The 16,607-nt window shown below is 30.8% G+C and overlaps 1 protein-coding gene across 1 annotated transcript; it reads right to left on the bottom strand.

The window, feature by feature from the left end:
* Positions 1–6,532: 6,532 nt before the first annotated feature.
* Positions 6,533–12,522, bottom strand: LOC111994232 (kirola). The gene is made up of 2 exons (XM_024026107.2): positions 12,228–12,522; positions 6,533–6,981 (listed from the first exon to the last, which is right to left on the bottom strand). Exons 1-2 carry the CDS (start codon positions 12,412–12,414, stop codon positions 6,713–6,715), a joined length of 456 nt encoding a protein of 151 aa, XP_023881875.1. The 5' UTR covers positions 12,415–12,522; the 3' UTR covers positions 6,533–6,712.
* Positions 12,523–16,607: the final 4,085 nt, after the last annotated feature.

The raw sequence follows: 16,607 nt of genomic DNA, 5'->3' as shown, positions 1-16,607 counted from the left end.
TGAGGAAATATATTATAACAAATAGTATAAAACTAATTTATTAATTAGTTGTCCTTAAAATGTTTATAATAGACTTTTAACTGGATTAGAAATCAAAAGGTTGTATTATTTTTTTTTTGAAAGAAAACGTGGGTTGTTGTCTAGGATCTAAGTTTATAATTGTTTATAATAGACATTTAGTTTGAGTAGAATTTAAATTTATTGAAATATTTAAGTTTAGGAATTTTTAATAATAGGCTTTTAGTTTGAATATAATTTAAATTTATTGAAATTTAAATGTATAAAATTGATTTACTAATTAGTTGTTCTTAAAATATTGATAATAGAATTTTAGTTGGAGTAGAAGTCAAAACATGTTTTTTTATTTTTTTATTTTTTTTTAGAAAGAAATCGTGGGTTGTTACTTGGTGTTTAAGTTTAGAATTTTTTTATAATGGACCTTTTTACTTTGAATAGAATTTAAATTTTTTAAATTTAAATGATAAAGATTTACCTAAATTAAATAGTTTTTAAATATTATTCCTTAATTTGAGGAAATATATCCTAACAAATCATATAAAATTAATTTACTAACTAGTGAGAGTAGCCACTTGGCATAACCATGGTTTCTAAACTCAACTTTTATTGTATAGTAATATGATATGATATAATATACCCTAACAAATAATATTAAATTAATTTACTAATTTTTTTAGAGTAGCCACTTGTTGAAGTTTAAATATATAAAATTAATTTATTGATTAGTTGTTCTCAAAATATTGATAATAAACATTTAGTTGGAGGAGAATTCAAAACGTAGGGTATTTTTATTATATAGAAATAAAACGTGAGTTGTTGTTTTAGGATTTAAGTTTAGCATTTTTTAATAAGAGATTAAATTCTATAAAGATGTAGTATAATGCCAAAGTTTTACCCTTCCAATCTCAACATGCCACATCATCATATTACATATTAAAAAATAGGCACAATTAACCACACTCAATCAGTTCTAATATTCATTTGGAAATCCAAATTAAATGTGAGTTTATTGAAGTGTTATTATGTATGGTAGGATGTATTAAGTTTTAAGTAAAAAATTGATGTAGCAATTTCTTACTATATGGTGTAAAACATAAGTATTACACCCTATCCTTACCAAATTTGAACTCTTTTTAAAATAGACTTTTTGTTTGAATAGAATTCAAATTTTTTTGAAATTTGCATGATAAAATTTTACTTAGATTAAATAGTTATTAAATATTATCCCTTAATTTGAGAAAATATATCCTAAAAAATAATATAAAATTAATTTACTAATTAGTGAGAATAGTTAATTGACACATTTGTGGCTTTTAAACCCAATTTTTATTATATAGTAATTAGTGAGAATAGTTAATTGACGCATTCATGGCTTTTAAACCCAATTTTTATTATATAGTAAATGATATAATATAATTACTATATGATATAATCATTTTCATGTTACCAGTTATTATGTCGTGGGATGCATGATATAAGTAATAGATATCAAGTGATCCACTATGCCCAAAATAAAAACAAAAATGGATATGATTAAAACAAAAATAGATATGCTAAAATTTCTTTTTTGAAAGGAAATTTGATAATTTTTGCTAAAATTTCTTGGCATGCAACTTTCACTAACTTAAAGCCCGTTTGATAGTAGTATTTAAGTATTGTTATTCAGTTTTCAGTGTTGTGAAAATACGTATTTAAATGTTATAAAAATACGTGTTAAAAGTGCTACTGTTTTTTAAATACTAAAAATTGTTGTTTAAAAGTCACTACCAAATAGGTCCTTATATACTTGAAACATGTTCAAAACAAAAGACGATATTATCAAAAAATAAAAATAAAAAATAAAAGAGAGAGAGGAAATAGCTACCCCTGGGATAAAAAATAAAAATAAAAAATAAATCAATGTCAAATGTTTGGACTTAAAAATAAATAAAAAAATAAAAAAATAAAGTCAAATATGGTTGCACCAAGGGAGAAAGTATACCATGTTTCGGTAATACTAACTTAACATCTATTTTGGTATTTCTTACCCAATAAATGAGTGACACGTGTTTTATAAAACCACGTCAGACTACTCTAATAAATTACTACCTCCGTCCCCTTTTTTTTTGTCTTTTATTCCATTTTGAGATGTCCCAAAATATTGTCCTGTTTCTAAAAATAAAAGTCATTAGTTTATTAATGTCCTATTATACCTTTATTAATTTACTAATTCAATTTTTTGAAATTTTTTTTTAAGGATAGTTTTGGAAACTTATACATTTTTAAAAGGTAGACAAGATAATAAATGATGTTCTCTTAAAAAATTTGACTTTTCAAACATGACAAAAAAAAGGGGACGGAGGAAGTATTAATTTATCTTCCCGATAGTATAGAAGATTGTGATTAATTTATTAGAATAGTCTGATATGATTTTTTTGAAATAAATGTCACTCATTTATTGAATAAAAAATATCAAAACAGATACTGAGTTAATATTATCAAAACATAGTGAGGGTTTGGATACAGAGGAAAGTCACTGCGCGTTTCCTTTTTGCGTTTTCTCTTTTTTTTTTTTTTTTTTTTTCTGCCGCAGCTGTTGACTTTGGAGGACAAAATTACTGTACGTGTACTGTGCATGCACTGTTTACGCAATGTTTACGTACTGTTCATGCAATATTTAATATTAAAAGTGGGTCCCACAATACTATTCACACATTTAAAAATTATTTTGCTACAGTATTTTCAGCAACAATAAATTTTTATCAACTTTCAGCAACAATAAGTGCTATTCAAACGGACCCATAATATACTTTCACCGGCGTTGATTGACAGATAGGAGAGAAATAGATTGGTCCAATTTGACTGCTACGTCGATGACAGGTGTCTCCCTTCATTTTGATTGGACATCACAATTCATAGGACACATGCCCGATTTCCAGTCAGACATGTGAACATTATGAAATGAAATTCACCTCACCATTTTTGTAGGAATACAAAAAGTTTTTCAAATTTTTTTTATAACAATTGTTGAAGATATTATGTTTTAATTAGTATATAATATAAGTTTATGTAAAATTGAAGGGGTATATTATGGAGTCACCTATGCAGTATGCACAAGTTTATACGGATGGCTGTATACTTATTACAGTTGCTGCATATGAAATTCTTCTGTAAATTAATTCCTTTTTTTTTTTTTTTCATATAGTTGTAATTAAAACACATTTGATGTAACTCAAATTAACAGAGGACAGAGGACTAGGAGGATTTATAGGTTCGAAAGGTCATTTTATTTTATTCACCATAAGGCCAAATTTAGGAGATAGAGAAAAAAGAAAAGGAAAAAAAAAAAAACTATTGGAAAGAGTAATTATGCGATAAAATAGTGGCATTATTATTTTTTTTTCTATAAAAAGAATATTATAATAGGATGATCCATTTCACGGTTAAATAATTTAATTACATTTTTTTTATAGGTTCGTTGGTCAAGACTCAAAATCCATATAATTTTTAGGTGTATACTTTTTTTTTTTTTTTTTTTTTAAGAAGCTATGCTTGTAAAAAATGGTTGTAAAAAATTTAAAATTATCATTTGTACTTATCCAAAGTTATGTAAAAAATTTATCTATTTGTTTTTTATAGTTGGATGGCAGTAAAAAAATTTGAATCTAACGTGTAGCAGTAATACTGTCATAAGTCATTCACGTGGGTCAGTGGGTGTATTAGTGTGTTGTCATTCAACACACACTTACATTCTTATTGTTTCATTGGAAAACTTTCTGTAAAGATAGTTTTTCACATTTTTCAATGTTTGATAGCATAAAAGAAAATTGGTCAACGGAAAATTATTTTTAATAAAAGGAAAACTCTAACAAAAATAAGGCTTATTTTCTATAGGTTGTTTTTCAAAAAAATATATTGGAAAACAATCTCTCTCTTGCACATTGCATAACTCTTACAGCTCTCTCACTTCTTCTCTTCCCTTTACTCTTTCTCTCTTTTCTCACACCATCACTGACTCACTGTCACTCTGTCTGGTCTCTTCTTTTCCCACAGATTTCTCCCTATCTATCTCTCTTCTCTCTTTTCTCTCGGTTTCCCTTCCCCTTTGTAACACAGTTCTCTGAATTTTGAGCTATAGTTTCTTTTTTCTCTAAACAATTTTTGGCTTGATGGATTTCCCATATGGACAAATGCAGAAGTTCATTATTTTTTGCACATAAAAATGCTACAAAAAAGAAAAGAAAAAAAAAAAGAAAGCAAAACAGGAAAAATGAACAAAGTAAAAGACGAAAATTTGCCAACATAGTGCTATATGGCTAATTGCTTTTACATAGGACAATCCATACAATAAATTAATAATGTTACAAATAATTTTATAATAAATGATAATTTTTTTTAGGGGAATTGCATTTTGTCGCTTATCATATTAATATTATAAAGTAGATTGCAATGTTTTCCTCAAACTTCAACGCTAAGCCATTGATTTCTTTAAACAACTGTATCAATTGTAATCTATACCCTTGCCTTGAGTATGGGCTAGCATTTTAGATATATTATGCATAATTTTTTATGAGTAATTTATAATTGTTTTTTGTCCTACAAAGTGATCAATTTATATTTCTTACGTACATTATTTGTTGTAATATACACACACACACACACAAAAGCAAGATGAATGGTAGAGATCATGAAAATTAGACACCTAATTTTAATTGTATTTAATTTTGATTGTATCTGTTGTCAAAATTTTAGTTTAAAAACCAAATTCATTCTTGGTTTATATATATATATATATATATATGTTGATTACATTAGTTGGGTTTACTCAAATCACATGTTATACATGTTTTAAATAAACAAGAAATGTTATAAAAAAAATTGTGCAGACCAAACACCAGAAAATGTTTTCAAGCTCATTTTCAAAGTTGTTACCAAACACTGGAAAAATAGATAGTTTTCCAGAAAATGCTTTTTAGAAAATGAACCATTTTCCAGGAAACGTTAATACTGAAATAAACAGAGTGTTAACAAAATTCAAAGGAGGTTTTGGGCTATGAAATGAAAAAGTAAAATAAGAGTAGAGACTAGAGAGAGCTAGAGAGCGTCTGGTCCAAGTCTTTGAGCAAAGAAGAAGACGACGACAAAGAAAAGGAAGAGATCTAAGGTGGTGGGCCATCAGCGAAATGAAATTTATTATCGGAATATTAGCAACAATAGCGATGATGTGATTTTCCTTTTTATTGCCAAAAATTTTTTTTTTTCAGCCAGTTTTCATTTTTCTACTGAAAACCGGTAAATACCCTGGTACGACCAAAAAGGTCCTGGTATGATTGAAATGGCCTCGGTACAACCAATATATAAACCGGTACAAAACAGTTGCGTTTTTCTACCAGCCTAAGCATCGAAACAGTATATACCGCCGTATAAGACGGTAGAATATTGACTCCACTAATATTCAAACATTAAAATAGGGTTAAAATTACACATAAATTTTTTCCTATAGTATTTTCAAAACTTTCAGCTATTTTCTATCGTACTTTTCGTAAAAAGCTTTCAGCAAAAAACTAAAAAGATTATTCCCAAATGAACCTTAATTAATGTAGCAGTCAATAGGGACGGACCTAGGTGGGGGCCTAAGGGGGCCTAGGCCCCCCAGGTCCAAAATTTTTTTTTAATATTTATTTTAGTTATTATTTATTTTATTTTATTTTATTTTTGCAATTGGGCCCCCTTCCAAAACCTTAAACTCCCCTTCTCTCCAATTAGCTTAGCTAGTTTAACCCAAATATCAACTATTTAACCCGAAAACTTAACAAATGCAATAAAAACATTCACAATGGTGATTTTATTTTAGCAAAAAAACTATTTTACCACAAAAGAATAAAAAAATCATGTGTTATAAGAGAAGCTAAAGCTAATTTTTTTTTGTAATTACAGTAAACTAGTATAAATACTAGTTAATTGTAGCAAATTGTTAAAAATGAAATACAATATGTTATTAAAATTATATCTCTTCCTTGAATTAAAAAACTCAAATTCTCTCTCTTCCTTTATTATTTTAATGAGTTTTTTATATTATTTTAAATGAAGTGATAAAAAATAGAATATTTGATATTGAGTGTATTGTAAAGTAATGTGAAAAAATATATAAAATAACTTTTTGAAGTGTTAATAGCTATAATTTTTATCACCACCACTATGAATGCTCTAACTTCAACAAAAAAGATAAATTTCATCTTTGTTGATAGATGATTTCATCTTAATGTATTTAGGAATAAGATTTTGTATATTTATAATTTTTTAATACTATATGAATACTTATTTGAAGGTTTAATTTATTATTTTATTATTTTTTTTTACCCAGTCTCTGCTAGCTAAAAATTATGAGTATGTCCCTGACAGTTAGAACTAAACATTCAAGAATAGATTTATCGCAATAAATCATCCTAGAATGTAACATATGAAGTATGAACATTATAATTTGACTTAGTGTTTTCAATTACGTTTCTCTCGGTTTAACAACTAGTAATGGATATAGTTGGAAGCATCATTAATTTCATGTATACAATATAGATAACATGCTGCAGGAGGCAATTGAGGAAGCTCTAGTGGTACCCATAAATGAAGAAGCTCTAGTCTTTAAAGCTCTCAAAAGTTTTATTTTACACAAACACATTGTGCTTATTAATACGCAAGCTATAATCTTTCTTCCAAGCTATTCGTGGGTAAGATGAGCATCGATATCTTTTGTAACACCAATCGCAAATTCAAGCATTGTGTTTGATTCAGGATCATCGACATTCAGTTTCTCATATTCCAAAGTCCAGCGGACCAAGCTCCCCTCACCCTTTGGAGTGGCTTGAACAACGAATTTGAAACTCTTGTACAACTCCATGAGTATTCCTCCAATCACCTTGAAAGTGACTGAATAGTTTTTGTCATCAATGGCTTCCATTACCTCCTTAGACATTACAGCTTTCCCATCTGCCACCGATTCAAACAAAAACAATAAATTGTACAAACATCAAAACAAGAAAGACAAGATATAAACACCACCCTCTTCATTATATATATTTTTTTTTTGGTAAAGTCTCTTCATTATAGTTTACTAACTATATTTTGCTGCTTTCTGTCTTATCACACGTGAGACATTTTTTATTTACCTGGAAGGAAAAGCATGTATTAACTAAGGCTGTGTTTGTTTCGTGTAAAATGTTTTCCGGAAAATACATATTTTCCGGAAATGTTATTTTCCGGAAAAGGAAAATATTTTTAAGTGTTTGGTTGAGTTATGAAAATTGTTGTGGAAAATATTTTCATGTGTTTGGATGTATTCTAAAAATGCTATTTTCTGGAAAATTTTTCACATTTTCTCAGCATCCAAACAAATTTTTTTACAAAAAATTTCAACATTACAACCAATTCAACAACAAATTCCGGCAATAAAAATACAACAACAACAGCAACAATAAATTCCGGTAACAACACAATAACAACAACACCAAATTCCGGCAACAACAACACAACAACACAACAACCACAACACAACAACCACAACAACAACAATCACATCATCAAAAAAAAAAAAAACAAAAACAACAATCAAACTTAAAAAAAAAAACGGAGAGATCGAGGAAGACGACGATCGACGGCGCGGCGCGGAGCGGTGCGACTCGCCGGTGCGAAGAGCGCCGAAGGTTGACGAGATCGAGGGCGATGGTTCGAAGTCGAGGTCGAAGGCGATGGTTCGAAGTCGAAGGTCGAACGCGATGGTTCGTCTGTCGAAGGTCGAAGGCGATGGGTCGTCGGTCTCGGTCTGGGTCGACGGTCTCGGTCTGGGTCTGGGTCGACGGCGAGTAGCGGTGGGTCGTGGGTCTTCGTGGGTCACTCCGTTTCTTCCTTCCTCTCTCTCTGTTTCTTCCTTCCTCTCTCTCTCTCTCTCTCTCTCTCTCTCTCTCAATTTTTTCCGGAAACACTTTGAAGTGAAAATAGGTGCTGAAATTGATTTCCGTTGGGTAACGGAAAATTTGGAAGTGATTTTCCGGAACACCCAAACACGCAAAAATGTCGAAAATCATTTCCGGAAATGATTTACTCCCAATTCAAACGCAGCCAAAGAGATATGTGAGAGAGTGGAGATGGAGGCGGTGAGGAATTGCTGAAGGAGAAGATGAAAGAGATATGAGAGAGAAAGAGGAATAAACAAAGAATAAATATTATGCCACATGCGTTTCGTACCGTGGCAAATTTGTCACGGTACTGTTTAATGTTGCAAAAAATATACCATATCTCACATTTGCTAAATGGGTTCAAATTGAGTTTGGTGTGGGATATGTGCCAAATATTTAGCATTTGGCACATATCCCACATCTAATGTGGGTGCTCTTAAAGCCTATTCCGTACTTATTGGGTCCCTCCATGTTGGTAATTACCTGCCGGTGCTTCTCAAAAAAAAAAAAAAAAAAGAAGGTAATTACCTGCTGGTCGTGTCAGGCTCCTACGCCGAAAAAAGGGGTCTTGGTGCTTTAATAAATATTTTGCCAAGGAAAAACACTGTTTTTTTTCTCCGAGTCTTTTACAGCCCACGAAATCTGCAACTATCTTATTTTTAAAATTTTGGTGGGTGAAAAACATTAAAATAGTCCCAACATGTCATATAAAATAATTATTATAAAAATTGTGATCCAAAATATTACGTTTTCACAATTTATTTGTCCGTGGTTTAGTTAAAATTTAAGTTGATTTAAAATTTGAAGTTTTACTTATTTGAAATTTGGCCGAAATTTAAATTATCTACTTAGTGTAAGTTTGGTTTGCACGTTGTGTCTGGCATTTGCGTTTTCAGCTTCTTTTTTTTTTTTTTTTTTTTTCGTGCTCTCTGTTTCTTTCTCCCTCTCCCTCTTCGTGCTCTCCGTTTTTTTGTTTTCCGGAAAATATGATTTGAAGTGAAAATAGGAACGGAATCCATTTTCACCTTTGACCGGCAGTCAACGGAAATTAATTTCCGGAAAATCGATTTTTCAGTGCAACCAAACACCCGTAAATTCAGAAAAGCATTTCCGGAAATGCTTTTCACCCAAAACAAACACAGCCTAATAAACAACATTACAAAAGCACGTATCCAATGGTAGTTGACAAGTGAGAACACAAAATTCTCAAAAACCTACAACAACCCACTTAACGAGACAATGAGCAACAAAGTTCCTTTCCCTAGGAAACCTAAACAAAACTACTTTACAATCTGACTTCCGTCAATCAGTGCTTACTAGCTGCAGATTTTTCCAATTTACCTACTTGATTCGCCCATTTTCTGTCTCAATTTAAATTTTTGCATCTTCTCAAACGCTACTTGTAAATGCATTGTCGAGACTTGAAAGTAAACTAGTAAGTTAAGTGGGGATGGAAGAAACAAGTACGGAGAAGAGAAGTTTTAGTAATGGGCCGGCCTAGTGGGGTTTAGGAGAAGCGAGAGTGGACACAGTTGTCGGAGAGATAAACACCTTGAGGAGCTTCCTTGAGTAATTAATATAACATATATAGACACACTTTAACCCAAAAGGCCTAAGCCCCAATGGGTATGTGCTCAATTATGTTATATTAACCACTTATTCTTCTTATCTTTATTCAATGTCGGACTTCACTCACACGTGTAACCTAACAATCTCCCCCTCACGTGTGAGTCTTTGCTACTCTGTGGGCTTCAAGACTTCTATGTGGGCCATGAATAAGTCTTACTTGCTCCCCCTTGCCTAATGGGCTTTTCACTTCATCAGCGCGTCATCCATGGGTCTCTCGTACGCCATCCATGGGAACCCCGCACGTTCATGTCCATGGGAATCTCGCACGTCATCATTGTTTAGCACCATTTGCAATATTACTTTATTGGGCTTTTTCTTTTCTCCAGGATTTTTGTGTGTAGGCCATTAAGGCTTTTTCTATCCCCGATGGGTAGGGACTATGAACACCTCATCATCTTTGCCGCACACCACCATGGGCTCTGATACCACTTGTCGGGGAGATAAACACCTTGGGGAGCTTTCTTTAAGTAATTAATATAACATATAGAGACACACTTTAATTCAAAAGGCCTAAGCCCCAATGGGTATGTGCTCAATTATGTTATATTATCCACTTATTCTTCTTATCTTTATTCAATGTGGGACTTCACTCATACGTGTAACCCAACAACAGTAGTAGTGAAAAATGTGGAGAAGGGCGGAACTAGGTTCATGCTAAGTTAAAACAGGAGAGGAAGGATTGGCTTTACAGGATTGTCAGTTGAAGAAACGAGCTTCTGGTAAAGATGGTGGAAGGCTCAGAATGGAGAAAATATATTGGATTGATTCAAATAAGTTGCTTGCTTTCTCTCTCCTTGGATCGATTGATTCAATTAAGTTTCTTGATTCAAAATATATATCTTGTTGAGGCAGGCCTAATCATATTCTGCTCCTCGTTAAACAAGTAATATACTACAATTGATATATTATAAAGTATAACACATAGGTGAGAGTAATATTCTAAAATGGTACATTGATATTAACTAGTACCAAAAATATTATATTATCTTTGAGCTAAGTAATTCTTATGTTTTCATGCATTTAATTCTAAAGGCAAAAAAAAAAAAAAGTTAAAGAAAAATCCTTGAGAACAAAAAAAAAAAAAAAAGATTAATCGATGACTAAGGCAGTGAGCTAAGTAATTCTTATGTTTTCATGCATTTAATTCTAAAGGCAAAAAAAAAAAAAAGTTAAAGAAAAATCCTTGAGAACAAAAAAAAAAAAAAAAGATTAATCGATGACTAAGGCAGCGAGAGAAAAATATAATATTGATAAAATGTACACGAAAAATAGTGTTTCCTATTAGACTTTATCAAAATTATTCAATATTATGCTTTACTCACCGAAAATACCAACAAACAAATGGCCCTCTGATTTCTTTTTTTCTTTTTTTTACTAATATTATTATTGATAAAATTAGTAAATTAACTTGGAAAATATAAAAGAAATATATGTTATCCAAGTTCCAACCATAAAGTTTAAGAATTTTATAATTAAGAATGCATAATTATTAATAAGTTTAATCCAAATATTTATTTAGAGAGAGAGAGAGAGAGAGCCTTGGACCTAGTTGATTTCATTGGGCTGCATTGAAGAATTTTTTTTTTTTTTTTTGGAGAATACTAAGTATTAACACACACGGAAAGAGGAGAGGAGGTTTTTTTAAAGAAATTTAGAGTGATTTATGTTTAAAAGAGCCTAATTTTTGGATATATAGCACATGTTTTAAACCGCTTTAAACCTCAAGTTGATAACTGTTATCGGTAATGCCTTTAATATGATAGCACCACTTGAGTTGGCATATTAATCAACTAAAATTTTCTTCCTTTTTAAAGGAGGGTTATAGGTGTCGGCTAGTTGGCTATTTTTATTTTTTTAGAGTTGATTTTTGTGGGTTTGTTCTTCTACATGAAGATGACAGTGACTATAAAGAGCATCATTTAAGACCACCAAAACTTAAAATTTAATAATTCGATTTATAACATAATTATTGATATTTAATTATTTTAAAATTTTGTAAGCACGAAAAATATAATAAAAAAAATAATATAATAGTGAACTATTAAAATTTAAATCCAATAAAAATATATAAAAGAAGTTTAAAAAATTTCCTTTAAACTTAGGATCCAAACGTAAATGTAAAAAATTAAAAATCTTTGGCCAAATCTTATTCTTGACCAAAAAAAAAAAAAAAAAAGGTAAACTCCTTCCATTTATTGATTTTTTTTCGACTTAGAATCTATTTGCAATCCGCTTATTTTGAAAAACTGAAAATTTTTTACTGAACTCATAATAAATAAAAGTAGAAGTTAGTTAAAATAGTACAGCAAACTCGTACAAAAAAGTACAGTGAGACTATAAATAGTAACAAAAATAAGCTAGATAGTAAAATAAACTAAAATTTTAATTTGAAACCAAACACATACTTAGTTTCTAAAAAACTAATTAAAAAATAAGTATTTAAATATATGTCAGCTCACCCCCAACAACACATTACAATTCCTTTTTTTTCCCCACCAAGTCAGCAACACAATCTATAGTAAATCTTAAACGTACACAGTTGATCGGGCCAGCTATTAGCATTTGTAAGGGCAAGTATTACATAAAATGTTAAAAGTGTTCCGGAATTCATAAGACATGATCAACAACAACAACAAATATTGATTGACTTACCGAAGATAAAATACCAGCACATGACAGATCCCTCTTGTCCCCATTCTCCTTCTACTAAATCAACACTTTGTATAAAGTTAGGGCCAACTTTCGGTACCTCAGCTAATCGCTTGCTGTTAACCTCATAAAACTTAAATGCAGAGGCCTTGATCTCTATTTCAGCTTCTACCTTCCCGAATAGAGACATCTTTTCAATGTTTCGTACGTATCTTGAAACTCACTTCTGATCCTCTAAAACAATAAAAAGAGAGAAAGAGAGGAATGGCTCATTTGGTTTCAATAGGGATAGGGCATTTTATAACATGCGAGACTCATTTAAGTGAGTGATTAAATCGGTGTGGTGGCAGGTCAAGTCATCAAGTCGTGTTCTGTCACATCAGGGAAATTACATCTAGTCCTTCTTCTTTGAAGGGGGGGACCATTACCCAGATTGCGGTCAAATATGGCACAGCCATATTTGACTGTCTCTTTATTTTTATTTTTAAAATTTTTATTTATTTTTAAGTCCAAACATTTTGACATTGGTATTATTTTTTTTTAATTCCAGGGGTACCTATTTCCTTTCTATTTTATTTTGAACCTGTTTTAAGTGTATAAGACTATAAAGTTATTGAAAGTAGCATGCTAAGAATCCTAAAATTACTAAAATGATATTTAGGTTTAAATAACATTTCAAGGAAAACATAAATGGGAAGAAAATAAAATATTTTTTTTAGTAATTATCATCAATTTTCCTTTCAAAAAAAAAAGAAAAAAGGAGAAACCATTTCTATTGTAATCATATTCATATATATGTTTTAGTAGTGTTTTATGCTACTGCCAAGAAACTTATTGAGATAAATGAAACCTTATGATCAATAATATGTACGAATATTAATAAAGGATCGGAGTTTTATTATTTGTTAGTACATTTTAAATTAAATTACATTAAAAATTAAATTAATTGAAACTTAATAAAAATATGAGTTATAGTAAAGTTTGTAAAGAAAGAGTTAACTTATATATAGGGTGTGACAATGAGTGAATTCAACAATTTTCCTAAACACTTGAGAGATTCAATGTATTAGCTTAAACAACATGCTTTTTAACACTTTTTTATTGTTCTGACCAAAACATCAATACCGGGCAAAACACCTAAAAAGTTCCGAAAACAGCCTAGCATTTTATTTTTGTACATTTAAAAACAGTGCCTGTGGGGCCCGTGGGCCTGATAGCCTCAGCCCATCGTGTAGTAGGCCCAAGGCCCACGCCGAGGAAGGATGACCATCCGAGGCTAAATTAAGGAGAGACTCTTTTTTGGATCCACGCCGAGGACCTCTTCGTCCTCGGCATACTAAGGATAATTTTGGAAAGGGACAAGCCTAGAGCAAGCTGTCACCTCCACATTTAATGCGTTCACCTAACCCCTCTGGCCGCATTAATAGGGATGTAACCCCTTAGCAAGGCGACGTTGATCAGGGTGAACCACTTGAGTGCTGATAAGGCCTCTGATGGGACGGACGGTCAGAAGAAAGGCGAATGGATGATCAACAGATGGAAGAACGAGATAGGACAATGAAGACTATATAAAAGGAGCGAGTAAAGTAAAAGGGGGGGGGGAAAGAAGAAGAGGCCTCCTCGGCCATGGGCCGAGGAACATCCCCTAGTTGTAAATAGTTCTAAGTATTTTTTTTTAATAAAAGAAAAGAGTTCATGCTTCGTGAACGCCGGCCAGCACCTAAACCTTCGATCCACTCTTTACAAATTTATTGTTTGGGCTTGTTGGGCTGAAAACCCATTCATACTCTGGGTCCAAGCCAAGTTAAGTCCCCACAGTACCAATACTGGTACGATATAAATTGACTTCCTTGATTGGTTCACATCCAAATCCACTACTAACATTACATTATTATCTACCATTAACAATATATCACCTCAGTAATTGTGAAAATTATTGTGATTCTAGAATTATTGTTCCTTAATGTTAGTGTTTTAGATTTTTCATTTAAATCCAACCACGTGGATATATTAATAATATTGCACAAAAGGGATTATTTTTAACTACAATTAAATTCAATTGTGTGATTCATTGACCAATACAAGCATGTAATTGAATCAACTAAAAAAAATCTAAAACACAACTAAGGAAAGTACAAACATTTTTAAACTTTAATTTTCTAGAATGGATTTTTCAAATGGTTGAAAAAAATAAGCAAAAAAAAAAATTAATAGACAAATCTTAGCTACAAAATTGATTGTAGCCTAAGGTTACAAAAAGCAAAAAGTAGTTTGATGAGTGCTCTAAAGATTTTCAAATTCAAAAAGTCTTTTAATGCTTGCTCCAATTCCAAAAGAATGGCCACTTGTATGGTTAAAAAATAAAAAGTGATACACTTCAAAAGCAAAAACTTATATCAATTTTTTTTTCTTCTTAGTTTCACGTTACTCCCAGTCCTACTTCGAGGTGTGTTACTATTCTTCTTTATTATATATTTTTATTTAATTGATATTACATATAAATATAATAAATAATTATTAATATGACAAAAATGTATGATCACGTATATAATTATATTTATTTATGCATTTAATGGTTGTTGTCTTACCGATCTTTAAACTATTAACAATTTTTTTAGACTATTGTACAATATAGTTGTATTGTATACTAAATTGTATTTAGAATACTAACTTAGATTATCATATATAATATACAAGGAAAAAATTAATCATTTTAATTTTTTTACTCCCCACAACAAAAACAGTGGTCACCACCCATTAAATTTAGATCTAAGGTCCTAAAGTTGTATATACAAGAAAAAAAAAATTAATCATTTTATATTTTTTTTACTCCCCACAACAAAAACAGTGGTCACGACCCATTAAATTTAGGTCTAAGGTCCTAAAGTTCTAATACTACTTGTTTTAGCCAAATCACCATCTCATAGTCATCCTCAACAAGTCCAAAATAATTATACGTAATTCATTTGCAGACTTAAAGCATCAGAGAAATAAGAAAAAAAAAAAAATCAAATTCAGTTTTCTAGTGGCCTGCATGCTGCTCGGTCCTACATAACCCCCAATCTTGCTAAATTCATAACACCTATCTTGTTTAATAACAAATCCAAACAATGTTATTCACTTATTCATAATAGATAGAAAAATAATAAGTGATATTGCTAACAGATTTACAATAATTTATCATTGTTCTTTTCTCTATATATTTATTCCCTATGATTTACCTGTTCTTCTCATAGTAATTACTAAACGTTGTGGTTAGTCTACATATCTTCAATAGCGTCTTGTTATAGCTATTTAGTGTTTATAAGTATTGTCAAGACTACAGTTCAAGTGCAAATCTGAGCTGTTTGACACCTGCTAGCCCAATTGAGAAAGCTAGATCTTAACAGAACAAATTGTTTCTCGACTGATTGAAACTCGAGATTACTGAAATGTGATTTCAACGCATTAAATGATTAGGGTTTTGTGCAAATAAGTCAAAAATATTATAAGCAAACCCTAATATATGAAAATAGACTTTAGTAGATGTTCTCGTGATCATATGGTTTTTTTTGCCTGCTACTCTCAAAAGCCTCTAAAGGTGATCAACCAAAGCATATTTTAAATCGATGGTGTTGAAGTTGTTGCAATACCATTCATCACAAGTGATGCTAAATCTGAATCTTCAAGTGGGTACTTGAACTTACAGACAAGAAGTTTGCATAAAACATCTCTATAATTGAGGAAGCTCATGAACTCAAACCTGCATTGGGTATAACTTTAGTAATGTTTTCTAAGAATATAGTTATTTAGTTATTATAAACTTCTAAACAGTTAGTGGGTTTCTTTTACCTTGGGATTGATATATTAAATTCTCTGAAGTTTTTATTGTGAAATTTTATTTCATTGGTTTTCGTTGTATTGCCATATCATTATGTACTGTTTTATTTCACTTAATTTGTTTATCTTAATTGATATTGGTGATGGTTGCTTTAACCAAAGGCAGTTCATAATTGATTTAATCAATAACCTGGAGGTAAAACTGGTTAGTAACTGTTTTAACTTTTAAGAGAGGCCTGAATACTAACAAATTTCATAGTAAAATAAGTTGTCTTAATTATAGTCGCATGATGTTATGGAGCCATATAACGATGGGCAGCGGTAAGAGGAAGAGTTTGTTAAATGGAGGAAAAGTTCTATGTGTAGGCGTGAGAAATAGAGCATGAAAGGAGACTGTCAATGGGAGACGGCTTAATATCAGGAGGGGGAGAAATTTCATATGTTTTTTGGTCCATTCTAAAATAACCCAATTTATATTATTTAAATTATTTTCCTTTCATTTATTTAGTCCAAGAAAAAAAAAAGTACAACCCAAGGTTCAAAGGTAGTAAAAAAAAAAAAAAA

Source organism: Quercus suber, unplaced genomic scaffold (assembly GCF_002906115.3).
Source record: "Quercus suber isolate HL8 unplaced genomic scaffold, Cork oak 2.0 scaffold_411, whole genome shotgun sequence".
Lineage (NCBI taxonomy): Eukaryota > Viridiplantae > Streptophyta > Magnoliopsida > Fagales > Fagaceae > Quercus > Quercus suber.
Note: the sequence above shows the minus strand (reverse complement) of the source record. Positions and strands in the feature narration are given on the sequence as shown.

What these genes read in the sequence shown, in the direction of transcription:
- LOC111994232 (XM_024026107.2), bottom strand. Translation starts at nt 12,414, where the DNA reads ATGTCTCTATTCGGGAAGGTAGAAGCTGAAATAGAGATCAAGGCCTCT. An exon ending in GTGCTGGTATTTTATCTTCG is followed by an intron (nt 6,982 to 12,227) that starts GTAAGTCAATCA and finishes AATCGGTGGCAG; the next exon opens with ATGGGAAAGCTGTAATGTCT.